Raw genomic sequence first — 16162 nt, 5'->3', positions numbered from 1 at the left:
TTTAATGTCATGGCTGTAGTCACCATCTGCAGTGATTTTGGAGCCCAAGAAAATAAAGTCTGTCACTGTTTCCATTGTTTCCCATCTATTTGCCATGAAGTGATGGGACCAGATGCCATGATCTTAGTTTTCTGAATGTTGAGTTTTAAGCCAACTTTCCCACTCTCCTCTTTCACTTTCGTCAAGAGGTTCTTTAGTTCTTCGCTTTCTGCCATAAATGTGTTGTCATCTGCATATCTGAGGTTATTGATATTTCCCCCAGCAATCTTGATTCCAGCTTGTGCTTCATCCAGTCCAGCGTTTCTCATGATGTACTCTGCATATAAGTTAAATAAGCAGGGTGACAATATACCTTGACATACTCCTTTCCCTATTTGGAACCAGTCTGTTGTTCCATGTCCAGTTCTAACTATTGCTTCCTGACCTGCATACATATTTCTCAAGAGGCAGGTCAGGTGGTCTGGTATTCCCATCTCTTTAAGAATTTTCCAGAGTTTGATGTGGTCCACACAGTCAAAGGCTCTGGCATAGTCAATAAAGCAGAAGTAGATATTTTTCTGGAACTCTTTTGCTTGTTTGATGATCCAGCAGATGCTGGCAATTTGATCTCTGGTTCCTCTGCCTTTTCTAAATCCAGCTTGAACATCTAGAAGTTCATGGTTCACGTACTGTTGAAGCCTGGCTTGGAGAATTTTGAGCATTACTTTACTAGCATGTGAGATGAGTGCAGTTGTGCATATGTACTGTTTTGTGTGTTTCTTCTTTCACTCATTATTATGTCTGAGATTAGTCCATATTGTTGCATGTATCAGTCCTTTGTTCTTTATTACTGTACAGTTTTTTTTTATCATATGTATATATCATAATTTATCCATTCTTCTGTTGATAGAATTATTTCTAGTTTGGAGCTATTAAATAAAGCTGTTGTTAGTATTCCTGTTTATATTTTTGGTGGGCATATGTACTTATTTTTCCTGGGTAAATACTTAAGAGTAGGATTGCTGTGCCATATGGCAAATATATGTTTAGCATAATAAGAAACTCCCAAACTGTTTTCTCAGCTCTACCGATATATATTCCTACAAGCAGTGTATTGGATTTCCAGTCACTCCATATCCTTGCCAGGGATAGATATTTATAATCTCAAATTTTAACCATTCTGGAGGATATATAGTGAGTGATTTCACACTGTGGATTTTCTGTATGTTTAAGTAGTTTTGGTTGTAATGTTCATACCTTTTGAACCAGTAATTCCACTTTGGGGACATTTTCCTAAGGACATAATTTGAAATCCAGAAAAACTTATATGTACATATATGTTCTTTGTTGTATAACTTATAATAGACAAATGTGAGAAATAAATGAGACGTTGGGTATTAGAGAAGTAGTTAAATAATTTATTATACACTTACAATGATAAAATATTCAGCCATTCAAAATTATCTTTTACTATAATAAAAGCAAGACATGAAATTGTACATAGAGTATGGTATCAACTATAGAAAAAATAAATATTGGGTTGGCCAAACAGTTTGTTTGAGTTTTTCCATAAGCTATTACAGAAATGTATTAAAATAGACTAGCTATACTTCAACCCCCCAAAAATGAATTTTAAAATCAGTGGAAGGAAGCACAGCAAAATATCTTTGGGTGATGATACCGTGTAGTTTTTTTCTCCTATCTTTATGTATTTTTTTCTCATGATCATGTGACCATTTTAGAGTAGCACAAAATGTAAGTAAACTTTTTAAACAATTTTTTTAAGTATTTGAGCTTTTATGTTCTATAATACTCTCTCCCTACCTAATCTTTTCTGCAGCATAAAAAATTGCTCTCTTGGGTTTCTTTAAACATTTGATTTCTGCCACTGTTTTGAATCTCAAATTATAAATTGCATGAAAAAAGCACACTCATGTTATTTCGCCTTCTGAACATCTGATGTTCCTATATCCAGTCCAGGACAGAAGATAAAATAGAACGATTCAAGAAAGCGGTTGAGTACTATTCAGTTACAACCAAACTCTCTTCGCTGCCAGTGGGGCCCTCCTCCTTTCTAGGTAAGGCTTCCATCTGACCCCGGGCTGCTCTTTCTGTAGAAGAAACTGAGTCTCTCAGAACTCCTGGGACAGAGTGGAATCACTTATTTGTATTGCACCCTCCTAGAAGTTATTCCTATTTGATAGACATTTCCCTTTTGATTTCCATGTAATATGAGAGATGACATGAAACAGGGCCCTCATTTCTTGAATTAATAGAAGGGATCCAATGCCATTTCCCTAGCTTGGGCTTCTTCTGGTGCTAATCTCTGTTGTGGCCTGGTATACATAAAATTGCCCAGTCTGTGGGGTCAGGCCTGAATTTGAATTCTACCTCTGTTATGTACTCACTGTGTGATCTTTTCAAGTCACATTTACATGAAATATGACTCATGATACCTCCTTAATAGAGTTGTTATCAGAGGAAATAATTTATGTAAGGTTCTTAGTGTAGCTCGTAGTAGCTGTTCAATAAATTGTAACTCATATATTCATATTATTTCTCAGGTAATATGAGGTTACCAGAATGTAACAGGGTAGAATTATTAGGATTGACTAAAGGAAATAGCCCTTTCTCTTTGCTTCAGGTTTTCGAAATAATCGCCTTGGAAATCCTCCCATTCCACGAAATCAAATGGGTACTATCTCTGCTGGGAAGCCGATGGTAAGTATCTTTTAAGAAGTCTGAGACCATTTGATAGCATTAGACTAGGATTGTTTACCAATTTTTATAATCTGAGTTAAGGAGTTCGGGTGATTCAGTATTATCAGAATGTCAAGGTTGTATATACCTATGTCACGTTCTCAACTTGAGGCTGGCAGACTCTAAAGAAAGCACTCAGATCAGCAAACACTAGGTCATTGTGAATGTAGATTAGCTAATATTGAAAGAATGACTCTAGGAGACATAGTTTGGTCCATTGTACTGCCTTTGAAGGATTCTGTCCATACATCACTGTTAGAATTATTTCTTGTTATTCTCAGTATGTTGTTTGTATCCCAACAATTCCAGCTACTGGCCTCATCCACTGTGTCACGACCTTTGGGGGAACCATCTTGGAGCCTGGTAAAATGTTAAATAAATAGCTTTTGTTTCTGTTTCGTCCTTTAGTTTTCTCACCACGTGCCCCAGAAAATGAAATATCCACCACCATTCCCAGTGGGACCTAACTCCTCTCTTCTCTTCTCCCCCCATGCTTTGGGGGAATCCCATGCTTTTTCTGAGGATTCCATGCTGCAGGACAGCCCCTTTGCCAATTGGGCTGTCTCTTATGATTCCTCTGCATCCCAGTTTCCCAATTACCTGACTTCCAAAGCCTCAACTCCTTTGGGACCAGACTCTTCCCACTCCTCTTCCTCTGATGGTGATGAGCCAGAAGGAGCCAGCTCTGAGTAAGTAGCTATACAGGCATCCCATGGAATAGATTCCTGAAGTATCTGTATTCTTTTACTGTTAACCTAGGTAGGGAATGTGGGAAAGTGTATGTTCCTGGCTTTTCTCTGTGACTCTGCACTTAAGTGAAGTAGGAAAACTATGTTTGGTCACTTCATGATCACTTGGACCCTGTATAGGTAGTAATTTTCAGATACTCAGGCCACTGAGGTAGAAGACAGCATAGCAGCTGGCTAGGGAAGGCCTGGTAGGGGTATGCTATGTATCATGTCTGTCATCTCTCAATTTGTGAAGAGGAGTAGATTGAACATAAAAAAAATTGAAAGGCTTTATAGAGTTGAAATATTACAACATTTGAGTATGCAGTTATATTGCTTGGTAACTAAAACAGGGTTCTGAGGATCAAAACAATGGGATTTTATATAATCTCATTTTTCTTAGATTATTCCTCCAAGCAGATTATTCCTGGAAGACAGAGCTACTTTGAGGTTTTAATTGTAGTTATTTCCTTAGCACATAAGCAGACTTTAAACATGACTTTTATAAGGTATAAAGGACTCAGAATGGAGCCCATGACTTTTGATTGCTTTGGTTTATATCTGAAGAAAGAAGCTAGGAGGATAGTGATGGCTACTGAGAGGAATGGTATCAGATCCAGTGCTAACCCAGTGTCCTGGCTTCTAGAGGGTTTGTAAGATTCCTTATAATCAGAATAGACATCTTGAGTTGAAATATCTTTATCAACCTCCTTTCTGTCTTCCACACTTATCTTTTTAAACCTTTTAGTCGCATCACAGAAACACTTCAGCAGCAGCCTGGATGGGAGGATCCAAATGGTGACAGAGGGTCTTGGGTACAGCCCATTGATGCTGGAATTTCAAATGCCAGCCTGGGTGATGGTGAGCCCCACATCCCATCTCTGCTATCTATGTCTACAAGGAACCATATGGACATCACCATTCCACCCTTACCTCCAGTAGCTCCAGAAGTCTTGCGGGTTGCTGAACACAGACATCGAAGGGGTCTTATGTACCCATATATCTACCATGTCCTCACTAAGGTGAGAGAACACATCGACACTTACCTCCCTGCTCTCAACAGTGTACTTCAACTTCCTAGGACTGTAGGTTACCAGAGAAATGTCTGATCTTTGTATCTGAAAGAAGATCAAAGGAGACCAAGTGTGCTAGGGCTCTTCATGAGTCAAGGGTCTCTAGTGAGGTGAGACCAGCAAAAGATGGGACTGTGCAGGAAATGAGGCCTAGAAGAGAAGGGTAATTGTGAGATTTTGGAGAAGACAGTGTACCACGTTTGTAAACTCTGGTCTAGGGATGAACACACTCCAAGAAGAGGCATTATACCCTTGGTCTTTACCTCTCCCTCTCCCTCTACTTCTCCTGAGCTATTCCCCTCCTCTAGCCTTACCATACAAATCCATTTCCCAGCAGAATGTCTAAGATGAATTTTCCCCATTTAGTCAGCTGTAGTTAATCATAGCAGAGACTTTAAAAATGGAATAGCTTTTAAGCTGTCTAATACTCAGCTGGGCTTCTTACAACTTCTTAAGGTCTAAAATTTTGTCTAAATAAAAGTAGAAAATTTAATAGCTAGGCTACAGTTCATTACTTGTTCTTCTTATCTCAATTCCAAACCTTGAGGTAACTCATTTTCTCCTTTGTCCTGAACCATTTTCTTTTTAGGGTGAGATTAAGATTCCTGTATGTATTGAAGATGAGTGTAACATGGAGCTTCCTCCAGCTGCCATCCTGTTCCGGTCAGCTCGTCAATATGTATACGGGGTTCTTTTCAGTCTGGCAGAGACACAGCGGAAAATGGAACGCCTGGCCATACGGCGGCGGCTACCTGTAGAAGGTAAATGTGGTTCTAGCTTTGACAGTTCTCTGAAAGCTTTGTCTCAGAACAAAAATGTCTATGCAAGCACATCATACTTTTGGCTATGGAACAGTCTTTGAGAAAGTGCATAATTCACCAGAATACATATTGGTATGGGAAATACATTAACTTAAGCCCAAATTCTTTAATCGTTAAGCATTCAGAGTAACTATTACTTATAAGATCCATGCTGAACTTTGGGAATGTGGAGATATATCTGATGTAGTCTCTCCTCCTCAGTGTGGTTTTTGTTTTGATATTTGATCTTACAGGTAGTTAGAGCCATTGAGATGTTTTAAGCTCCAGAGTAATATGGTCAAATTAGTACATTCAAAATTACCAATTAGATTTCTGCTTATGGGAAGATGGAGTAGATGTATTTTTACCTATTCCTTCTGCTAAATAAAACTAAAAGCTCAGAATATTCTATATTTAAAAGCACAAGATGAGACAAGGGCTCAGGGCCGGGGCAATGGGATGACCCAGAGGGATGGGATGGGGAGGGAGGTGGGTGGGGGGTCCAGGAAGGGGAACACATGTAAACCCATGGCTGATTCATGTCAATGTATGGCAAAAACTATTACAATATTGTAAAAAAAAAAAAAAAGCACAAGATGCTCTAGAAGGTGAAGAGGTGACAGATTGGCTAAGGGCCTTGGGCTCCAAGGAATGAAGCAGTTGTGAGTTCCCTGGGTTTTCCCTGTGTTTTACATATCCCGTGCTGGGCACAGGACAAGCTCGCAGCCCAGAAATGCCAACAGCTACAGACCAAGAAAACCAAGTATTTTGGTTTTCTCTAGCCAAAGTACCCAAAGGAACAACCTAGCAATACAGAAGACGTTTAGATAATAACCATTCTACTCCAGCCAAACACTATAGAAAAACTATAACCTACTCTTGCCCCAACCAACAAAGGCCAAATGAAGAACCTAGAATTCTACCTTTGCCATACTATAAGAAGGTATGCCACCTATACCTGCTGTGGAGGTGACAGACATAGCCAGGTGGGAAGCTAGGACTTCTATTCCCACTTGGCAGTAAAGAGACAGCATCCTCCTTCACCCACCAGAGTGTTAACAGAAAAGACCTGCTAAAACACAAAATTTAAATAAGATCCAGAGTCTCTTAAAATGATACCCAAAATGTCAAGGTTTGAATTGAAAATCCCTCATTATACCAAGAACCAGAAAGATTTCAAACTGAGATCTCACACTGAGTAAAGAAAATCAATAGATTTGTGTTATCAATAGAAAAATCAATTATTGTAACACAACTGATTAAATTACCTGCTAAGGATTTCAGAGCAACCATGAGAGAGAGAGATGCTTTGACAAACAATTTTGAACATTGTTTTTCTTCTTTCTATTTATTTATCTTTTAGCCACACTGCTTGGTTTGTGGGAGCTTATTTCCCCAACCAGGGACTGAATCCAGGCCCCTGGCAGTGAAAGCATCAAGTACTAACCACTAGACTGCTAGGGAATTCCCTGAACATTCTTAATGCAAATTAAAAAAGGAAAGTCTTAGCAAAGAGATCTAATATACAAAGAAGAATAAATGGAAATTAAGAATTAAGAGATACAATATCTGAAATAAAATACACAAAGGGTGGGTTAAACTGCAGATTGGAGATAGCAGAGAAAATAATTTTGAACCTAGAGAAAGAAAGATAGAAATTATCTAGTCTCAATAACAGAAAATAGACTGAAAACAGTAATCAGTGGAATTATAATAAAAGACCTAATATTTGTGTAAATCAGAGTCTCAAAAGGAGAAGAGAATTACTTAAAGAAATAATAGTTTAAATATTCTCAAATTTGGCAAAAACAAGCCCAAAGAGTCAAGAAGCTGAAAGTGAAAGTTGCTCAGTCGTGTCCAACTCTTTGCAACCGCATAGATTATAGTCTGTGGAATTCTCTAGGCCAGAATACTAGAGTGGGTAGCCTTTCCCATCTCCAGGGGATCTTCCCAACCCATGGATCAAACCCAGGTCTCTCGCATTGCAGGCACATTCTTTACCAGCTGAGCCACGAGGGAAGCTGAGTGAGTTATAAATAGTATAAACCCAAAAAAATCATGCCGAGCTAGATTACAGTCAACCCTTTCCAAATCTAAAGACAGGAAGAATACTTTTTTATTGATGTGTACTTGAATCAGTATGTGTGTAGGTTTTAGGTGTACAGCAAAATTGGTTCAGTTATATATATATATATATATATATATATATATAAATTCTTTCCCATTATAGATATTGAACATATTTCAACTTAGTTCCCTGTGCTATATACATATAGTAGGTCCTTGTTGGTTATCTACTTTATATATAGTAGTGTGTATCTATGAGAGGGTAGCAGGCAGACAGGCCAGGAGTCTCCAAATGGAGGAAATAGGCTGCAATGTCAGACATTTTTTATCTCTCTCTTAAGTGGCAGAAGGAAACAAACTACAAGTGTCAGATTTTTTTCCCTTCTCTATACAAAATTAAAAGGAGGGTTCTCTTAAAATTTTGTGTTGCCATGATGGCACCTGGTTCCACCTAATCTTAACTTTTCTCAAACCTTGAGCTAACCAATGCTTTGTTCTTATGGGAATGGTTTTCTTAAGGTATGTTAATAAACTGTGTATTTACTCTAGACTCTGTCTTTCTTAAGACTCAGAACCTCAGAACTGATAATGGCTCAGCAAACCAGTATGTTTTACTCATATATTGTTATCCTAATCTATGTTAATAAAACCATGTATTTACTTGGAAACCTCCCTTTCTTCAAGATTCATGTCAATTGTTTTATGGCCCAGGATGACTCACCTTGTGCCAGTGTTATCTCAAAATGCATGTTGTGGGTGAGGGGCCTGTTGCCACTCTGAGTTTTGATACATTTCCTTTCTCTAATTAACTGCTTGCTGACAGGTATATAACATACTGCTAAAGGCTAGCAGGGGGCGCTCTTTCTGCCCCCTTCTGATGACTATGTCAGAAGCTTTCTCTATCTCTTTTATACTTTAATAAAACTTTATCACACAAAAGCTCTGAGCGATCAAGCCACATCACTGGCCCTGGCTTGAATTCCTCTCCTCCGGAGGCCAAGAATGCCGGCGTCTTTCATGGCTCAGCAACAACCTTTCATCTGTTAATCTCAAACTCCTAACTTATCTCCCCCCTCCCCCTTTGATAACTGTAAGTTTGTTTTCAAAGCCTGTGTGTATATTTCTGTTTTGTAAATAAGTTCCTTTATATCATTTTTATATATTCCACATATAAGTGATATCATATGATATTTGTCTTTCTCTGACTTATTTCACTAAGCATAATATTCTCTAAGTCCATCCATGTTGCTGCAAATGGTAGATTTTCAATCTTTTTTATGGCTGAGAAATATAACTGTGTGTGTTGTTGTTGTTTAGCCGCCAAGTCATGTATGACTCTTCGTGAACCTGTGGACTACAGCACGCCCAGCTTCCCTGTCCCTCACCATCTCCCGTAGTTTGGCCAAGTTCATGTCCATTGAATCGATGATACCATCTAACCATCTCATCCTCTGTCACCCTCTTCTGTCTTCAGTCTTTACCAACATCAGGGTCTTTTCCAGTGAGTTGGCTGTTTGTGTCAGGTGGCCACAGTGTTGGAATTTCAGCTTCAGCATCAGTCCTTCCAAAGAGTATTCAAGGTTGATTTTCTTCAAGATTGACTGGTTTGATCTCCTTGCTTTCCAAGGGACTCTCAAGAGTCTTCTCCAGCACCACAATTCAAAAGCATCAATTCTTCATTGCTCTGCCTTCTTTATTGTCCAGCTTTCATATCTGTGCCTGACTACTGGAAAGACTTTAGTCTTGACTCTACCGACCTTTGTCAGCAAAGTGATGTCTGTGCTTTTTAACGCACTGTCTAGGTTCGCCATAGCTTCCCTGCCAAGAAGCAATCGTCTTCTAATTTCATCTGCAGTGATGAAATCTGCGGTGATTATAGAGCAGTCACCATCTGCAGTGATTATAGAGCCCAAAGAAGAGGAAATCTGTCACTGCTCCCACCTTCTCCCCTTCTATTTGCCGTGAAGTGATGGGACTGGATGCCATGATCTTAGATTTTTTAATACTTTAGCGTAGTCAATGAAACAGAGGTAGATGTTTTTCTGGAATTCCCTTACTTTCTCTATGATTCAGTGAATGTTGGCAATTTGATCTTTTGTTCCTCTGCCTTTTCTAAACCCAGCGTGAACATCTGGAAGTTCTCAGTTCACAAACTGCTGAAGCCTAGCTTGGAGTATTTTGAGCATAACCTTACTAGCATGGGAGATGAGTGCAGTTGTCCAGTGGTTTGAACATTCTTTAGTACTGCCCTTCTTGGGACTTGGAAAGAGGATTGACCTTTTCCAGTCCTGTGGCCACTGCTGCATTTTCCAAATTTGCTGACATATTAAGTACAGCACTTTAATAGCATCATCATTTAGTATTTTAAATAGCTCTGCTGAAATTCCATCACATCCCCTAACTTTATTGGCCAGGAGTGCTTCCTAAGGCCCACTTGACTTCACACTCCAGAATGTCCGGCTCTGAGTGAGAGACTACACAATTGTGGTTATTAAGATCCGGGTCATTAAGATCCTTTTTGTACAGTTCTTCTGTGTATTCTTTCCATCACTTCTTGATCTCTTCAGCTTCTATTAGGTCTTTACCATTTCTGTCCTTTATTGTGCCCATCTTTGGATGAAATGTTCCTTTGATATTTCCAATTTTCTTGAGATCTCCAGTCTTACCCTTTCTGTTGTTTTCTTCTGTTTCTTTGCACTGTTCATTGAAGAAGACCTTCCTGTCTCTCCTTGCTATTCTCTGGAACTCTGTGTTTAGTTGGATGTACGTTTCCCTTTCTCCCTAGCTTTCTGCTTTTCTTCTTTCCTCAGCTATTTGTAAAGCCGCCTCAGACAACGCTGTGCCTTCTTGCCTTTCTTTTTCTTTGGGATGGTTTTGTTTGCTGCCTCCTGTACATTGTTACTCTGTCCATATTCTTCAGGCACTCTGTTTACTAGATCTAATCCCTTGAATGTATTTGTCACCTCCACTGTATATTCATAGGGGATTGATTTAAGTTGTATCTGACTAGCCTCGTGGTTTTCCCCACTTTCTTTAGTGTAAGCCTGAATTTTGCTATGAGAAGCTGATGATCTGAGCCACAGCCAGCTCCAGGTCTTGTTTTTTCTGACTGTATACAGCTTCTCCATCTTTGGCTACAAAGAATGTTATCAGTCTGATTTCAGTATTGACCATTTGGTGATGTCCATGTGTAATGTTGTCTCTTGCGTTGTTGAAAAAGGGTGTTTGCTATGGCCAGTGCATTCTCTTGGCAGAGTTCTGTTAGCCTTTGCCCTGCTTCATTTTGTATTCAAAGGCCAAACTTGCCTGTTACTCCAGGTATCTCTTGATTTCCTGCTTTTGCATTCCAATCCCCTATGATGAATGTGCTATGTGCTGTGCTCAGTCGCTCAGTCATGTCCAACTCTTTGCGACCTATATAGCCCAGTAGGCTCCTATGTCCATGGGGATTCTCCAGGCAAGAATACTGGAGTGGGTAGCCATGCCCTCCTCCAGGGGATCTTCTGAACCCAGGATCGAACTCAGTTCTCCTGCATTACAGGTGGATTCTTTACCATCTGAGCCATCAGGAAAGCCTATGATGAATAGGACATCTTTTTTTGGTTGCTTCTGTGTCTTGGCTATTAAAAATAGTGCTCCTATGAACATTGGGATGAATGTCTCTTTTCAAATTAGAGTTTTCATCTTTTCTGTATATATGCCCAGGAGTGGAGTAGCTGGATCATATATATGGTAGCTCTGTTTTGAGTTTTTTAAGGAACCCCTGTATGGTTCTTCATGGTGGTTGCAACAATTTACATTCCAATGAACAGTGTAACAGGGTTCTCTTTTCTCCACACCCATTCCAGCATCTATTATTTATACACTTAAAAACTTTTTCTTTGGAGTATAAGTGCTTTAGAATGTTGTGTTAATTTCTGCTGTACAATGAAGTGAATCATCTATATGTATGCATATATACCCTCCCTCTTAGGACTTCCTCCCACTCCATGCCCATCCCACCCATCTAGGTCATCACAGAGCACTGAGCTGAGTTCCCTGCGCTATGTAGCAGGTTCCCACTAGCTATCTGTTTTACACATGGTAGTGTGTATATGTCAATCCTAATCTCTCAATTCATCCCACCCTCCCCTTCCTGCCTGTGTCCACAGGTCCATTCTCTATATCTCTGTCTCTATTCCTGCCTTGGAAATAGGTTCATCTGTATCATTTTTCTAGATTCCACATATATGTGTTAGAGTTTTTAATGCTGGCTATTCTGACTGGTGTGAGGTGATACATCATTATAGTTTTGATTTGCATTTCTCTAATAATTAGCAATGCTGAGCATTTTTTTTTTCATATGCCTTTTGGCCATCCTTATGTCTTCTTTGGAGAAATGTCTATTTAGATCTTCTGCCCACTTTTTGATTGGGTTGCTTGGTTTTTCAGTATTGAATTGTATGATCTGTGTGTGTAGTTTGGAAATTAAACCCTTGTCCATCCTAAGATAGAAAAATTATTGAAAGCAGCCAGAGAGAAATGATGCTTTACATATGGGGGAAATAATACAAATAAAAGCTGATCTTTCATCAGAAGTCATGGAGTCCCTTCTGCCTTTATAAAAGTAAAGTCTCCACTGTTAAAGGATATACACAAAAAATCTCACACAGTCCAAGACTCAGGACAGAAACAATAATTTATAAGGAGGCTGGATCAGACCAAGTGCTGATTTAGAGAGCTGGGCTCCCAGAGAGACAAGAGGCAATTGAAACATCATTGTGCGGACATCAAGCCGGCAGTAGCCATTTTGGGGAGTTTATCCTATCATGGGTATATTGGTGCTGATAAGTGCCATCTTGGAACCTTCCCTTTAGTTTATTAGTGCCTGGACCCAGCCCCACCCACCAGCCAATTAGCACCAGTCCTAGGACATTCCAGGCCAGACAGATAGCTGGGCAGATACACAGACCTACTCACCAGTAGACTGGCTACTGTACTGAGCTGCCAGCCACACCAGGACCCAGCCCCGTCCAGCTGTAGGCCAACATCAACTCCAACACACTGGGACCTATCTCCACCCACAAATGGGCCAGCACTAGCCCCAGGACCTGGCTTCACCTACTAGTGGATGGACAGCAGGCCCTGGACCCTCTGGGCTCCAGCCCCACCCATTAGCCTTCCAACACCAGCTCCAGGTGTAGAGACAAAGAAGGACATTACATAATGATCAAAGGATCCATCCAAGAATGTACAAAAATTATAAACATATATACAGCCAACATAGCAGCGACTAAATACATAAAGCAAATATTAAGAGACCTAAAGGGAGAAGTTGACTGTAGCATATTAATATTAGGGAACTTGAACACCCCACTTACATCAGTTGACAGATCATCCAGAGAGAATATAAATGATACACTGGCCTTAAATGACACATTAGTCCAAATGGACTTAGTAGATGTATAGAAGTTACATCCAAAAGTAGCAGAATACACATTCTTTTCAAGTGCACATGGAGCATTCTCCAGGATAGATCACATGCTGGGCCACAAGATAAGTCACAGTAATTTTAAGAAGACTGAAATCATATCAAGCATCTTTTCCAACCACAACAATATGAAGCTGGTTATTAACAAATGGACTGCAAGGAGATCCAACCAGTCCATCCTAAAGGAGATTAGTCCTGGGTGTTCATTGGAAGGACTGATGTTGAAGCTGAAACTCCAATACTTTGGCCACCTCATGCGAAGAGTTGACTCATTGGAAAAGACCCTAATGCTGGGAAGGATTGGGGGCAAGAGGAGAAGGGGACAACAGAGGATGAGATGGTTGGATGGCATCACCGACTTGATGGACATGGGTTTGGGTAAACTCCAGGAGTTGGTGATGGACAGGGAGGCCTGGTGTGCTGCAATTCATGGAGTCACAAAGAGTCGGACACGACTGAGCGACTGAAGTGAACTGAACTGATTAACTACAAGGGGAGAAAAAGCCTGCAGAAAAAAATCTCAAACATGGAGGCCAAATGTTATGCTATTATAATAAATTGAAGCATAATAAATAATATTAATAATAATAGCATATGTAAATAATCAATGGATCACTGAAGAATTCAAGAAGAAATCAAATAATACCTAGAGACAAATGCAAATAGAAACACAGTGATTGAGTATATACGGTGGGATGCAGCAAAAGCAGTTCCAGCCTCAGGAAAAACAAAAATCTGAAACAACCTAACCTTACACATAAAGTATAAAATAGGAGCAAAACCCCCAAAGGTAGTAGAAGAAATGATAAAAATCAGAACAGAAATAAATGCCGTGGAGACTAAAAAGAAAGAAAGATCAATGAACTTAAGACCTTGTTCTTTGAAGTGATAAAATTGGTAAATTTTTGGCTAGATTCATCAAGAAAAATAGAGGGCCCAAATCAATAAAATCAGAAATGAAAAAGGAGCAGCTACAACCAACACCACAGAAATGCAAAAGATCATAAGAGATTACTATGGACAATTATGCACCAATAAAATGGACAACCTATACCAGGGGGAAGGTGGAAGGATAGATTGGGAGTTTGGAATTGATATGTACATACTGCTGTATTTAAAATAGATAACCAACAAGAATCAGGGAACTCTGATCACTCTATAAAATAACCTAAATGAGAAAAGAATTTGAAAAAGAATAGGTTCATGTATACGTATAGCTGAATCACTTTGCAGTATGCCTGAAACTAACACAACATTGTTAACCAACTATATTCCAATATACAACAAAAATTTTTAAAAATTTAAATAATAAATAAAATGGACAACTTAGAAGACAAGTATAAATTCCTAGAGATGTACAATCTCCCAAGACTAAATCAGGAAGAAATAGAAAATATGAACAGGCCAATTTAACGAAATTGAATCAGTAATCAAAAACTCCCAACAAACAATCACGTAAAGATTAAAATAAACCAGTACAACACTGTAAAGCTATTAGCCTCCAATTAAAAAAATTAAATACCTGGGAATAAATCTAAGCAAGGTGTTAAAGGACCTATATTCAGGAAATTATAAGACTTTGATGAAAGAGATTGAAGATGGCACAAACAGAAAGATATAAGTGCTTGTGGAATGGAAGAGTTAATAGAGTTAATATTGTCAAAAACCATACTACCTAAGGTAATCTACAGATTCAGCGCAATCCCTATCAAAATACCAACAATGTTCTCCACAGAACTAAAACAACTCTAAAATTTATAGGGAAATACAGAAGACCCAAATAGCCATAAAGTCTTAAAAATGAAAAACATGGAGAACAGTATGGTGTTTTTCCTTAAAAAACTAAAACTAGAACTACCACATGATCCAGTAATCCCACTCCTGTGCATATATCTGGAAAAGGTGAAAACTAATTTGAAAAGATACGTGCAACCCAGTGGTTATAGCAACACTACTTATAGTATCCAAGACATGAAAGCAGCCTAAATTTCCATCAACAGAGTAATGTATGAAGAAGATAATGGAATACACTCACACTCTCACACTCACACACACACACACACACACACACACACACACACACTAGGATATTACTCAAGCCATTAAAAAAGACTGAAATAATGCCATTTACAGCAATACAGATGGACCTAGAGATTATTATACTAAGTGAAGTAAGTCAGAGAAAGGCAAATATAGTATGATACTGCTTATATGTGGAAAATCTGAAAAGTGGTTCAAAAGAACATATTTACAAAACAGAAACAGACTTACAGACTTCAAAAACAAACTTATAGTTACAAAAGGGGAAAGGTTGGGGAGAAGGGATAAATTAAGAGGTTGGGATTAACATAAACAGTGCTTGTGGTAAAGAACCTGTCTGCCAGTGCAGGAGATATAAGAGACATGGGGTCGATCCCTGGGTCAAGAAGATCCCCTGGAGGAGGAAATGGCAACCCACTCCAGTATTCTTGCCTGGAAAATTCCATGGAGAGAGGAGCCTGGTGGGTTACAGTCCTTGGGATCGCAAAGAGTTGGACACGACTGAAGCGACTTAGCATGCATAGCATGCATGCATAAAGCAGATAATCAATAAGGATCTACTGTGTATCCCAGGGAACTCAACTTAATGCTCTGTAATAACCTATATGAGAAAACAATCTGAAAAAGAACATATATATGTTATGCCTATTATATAGTTATAATTATATATCTTGTATTATATATTCAAGCTCAGATTCTGTACCGCCTGGCTACCAGGGTAGCCTATATATAATGTGTATATATATGTATAAAATGGAATCACTTTGCTGTACACCTAACACTAACACAATGTTGTAAATTTTAAAGAAAAGAACAAAACAGGAGGCATCACAGTCCCTAATTTCAAACTGTATTACACACAAAGCTTCAATAATCAAAACAGAATGGTACTGGCACATAAACAGATAAATGGATCAATGGAACTGAATGGAGAGCCCATACATGAGCCCAAAATTATATCAGCAATTTATCTGTGAGAAAAGAGGCAAGAATATGCAATGGGGAAAAAGACAGCCTCTTCAATAAATGGTGTTGGGAAAAATGGATAGCTACATGCAATGGATTAAACAGTTAAACATAACACCTGAAACCATAAAAACTTCTAAAAGAAACCTAAGCCCTATGCTCTTTGACATCAATCTTAGAGGTTTTTTTTTTTGGATATGTCTCCTCATGTTAGGTAAACAAAAACAAAAATAAACAAATGGGACTCCATCAAACTGAAAACTCTGTTCATAGCATATG

The 16162-nt window shown here is 38.9% G+C and overlaps 1 protein-coding gene across 5 annotated transcripts in view; it reads left to right on the top strand.

Moving 5' to 3' along the window:
- FAM120C (family with sequence similarity 120 member C) overlaps nt 1-16162 on the top strand; it is a 147521-nt gene that overhangs the window by 73718 nt on the left and 57641 nt on the right. For all 5 annotated transcript variants that reach the window (XR_014075777.1, XM_081565457.1, XM_081565456.1 and 2 more), the window contains 5 exons: nt 1955-2057; nt 2624-2700; nt 3148-3428; nt 4216-4489; nt 5130-5301. Coding sequence is in view for 4 of the 5 variants with exons in the window: in XM_081565457.1 (XP_081421583.1) it covers nt 1955-2057; nt 2624-2700; nt 3148-3428; nt 4216-4489; nt 5130-5301 (907 nt within the window). In the remaining variant the exon portion in view is untranslated. The remainder of the gene's footprint in view (nt 1-1954; nt 2058-2623; nt 2701-3147; nt 3429-4215; nt 4490-5129; nt 5302-16162) is intronic.

This window comes from Giraffa tippelskirchi, chromosome X (assembly GCF_054371585.1).
Source record: "Giraffa tippelskirchi isolate mGirTip1 chromosome X, T2T-mGirTip1v1.2.pri, whole genome shotgun sequence".
Taxonomy (NCBI): domain Eukaryota; kingdom Metazoa; phylum Chordata; class Mammalia; order Artiodactyla; family Giraffidae; genus Giraffa; species Giraffa tippelskirchi.
The sequence above is the reverse complement of the archived record's forward strand: the minus strand, read 5'-3'. Positions and strand labels throughout refer to the sequence as shown.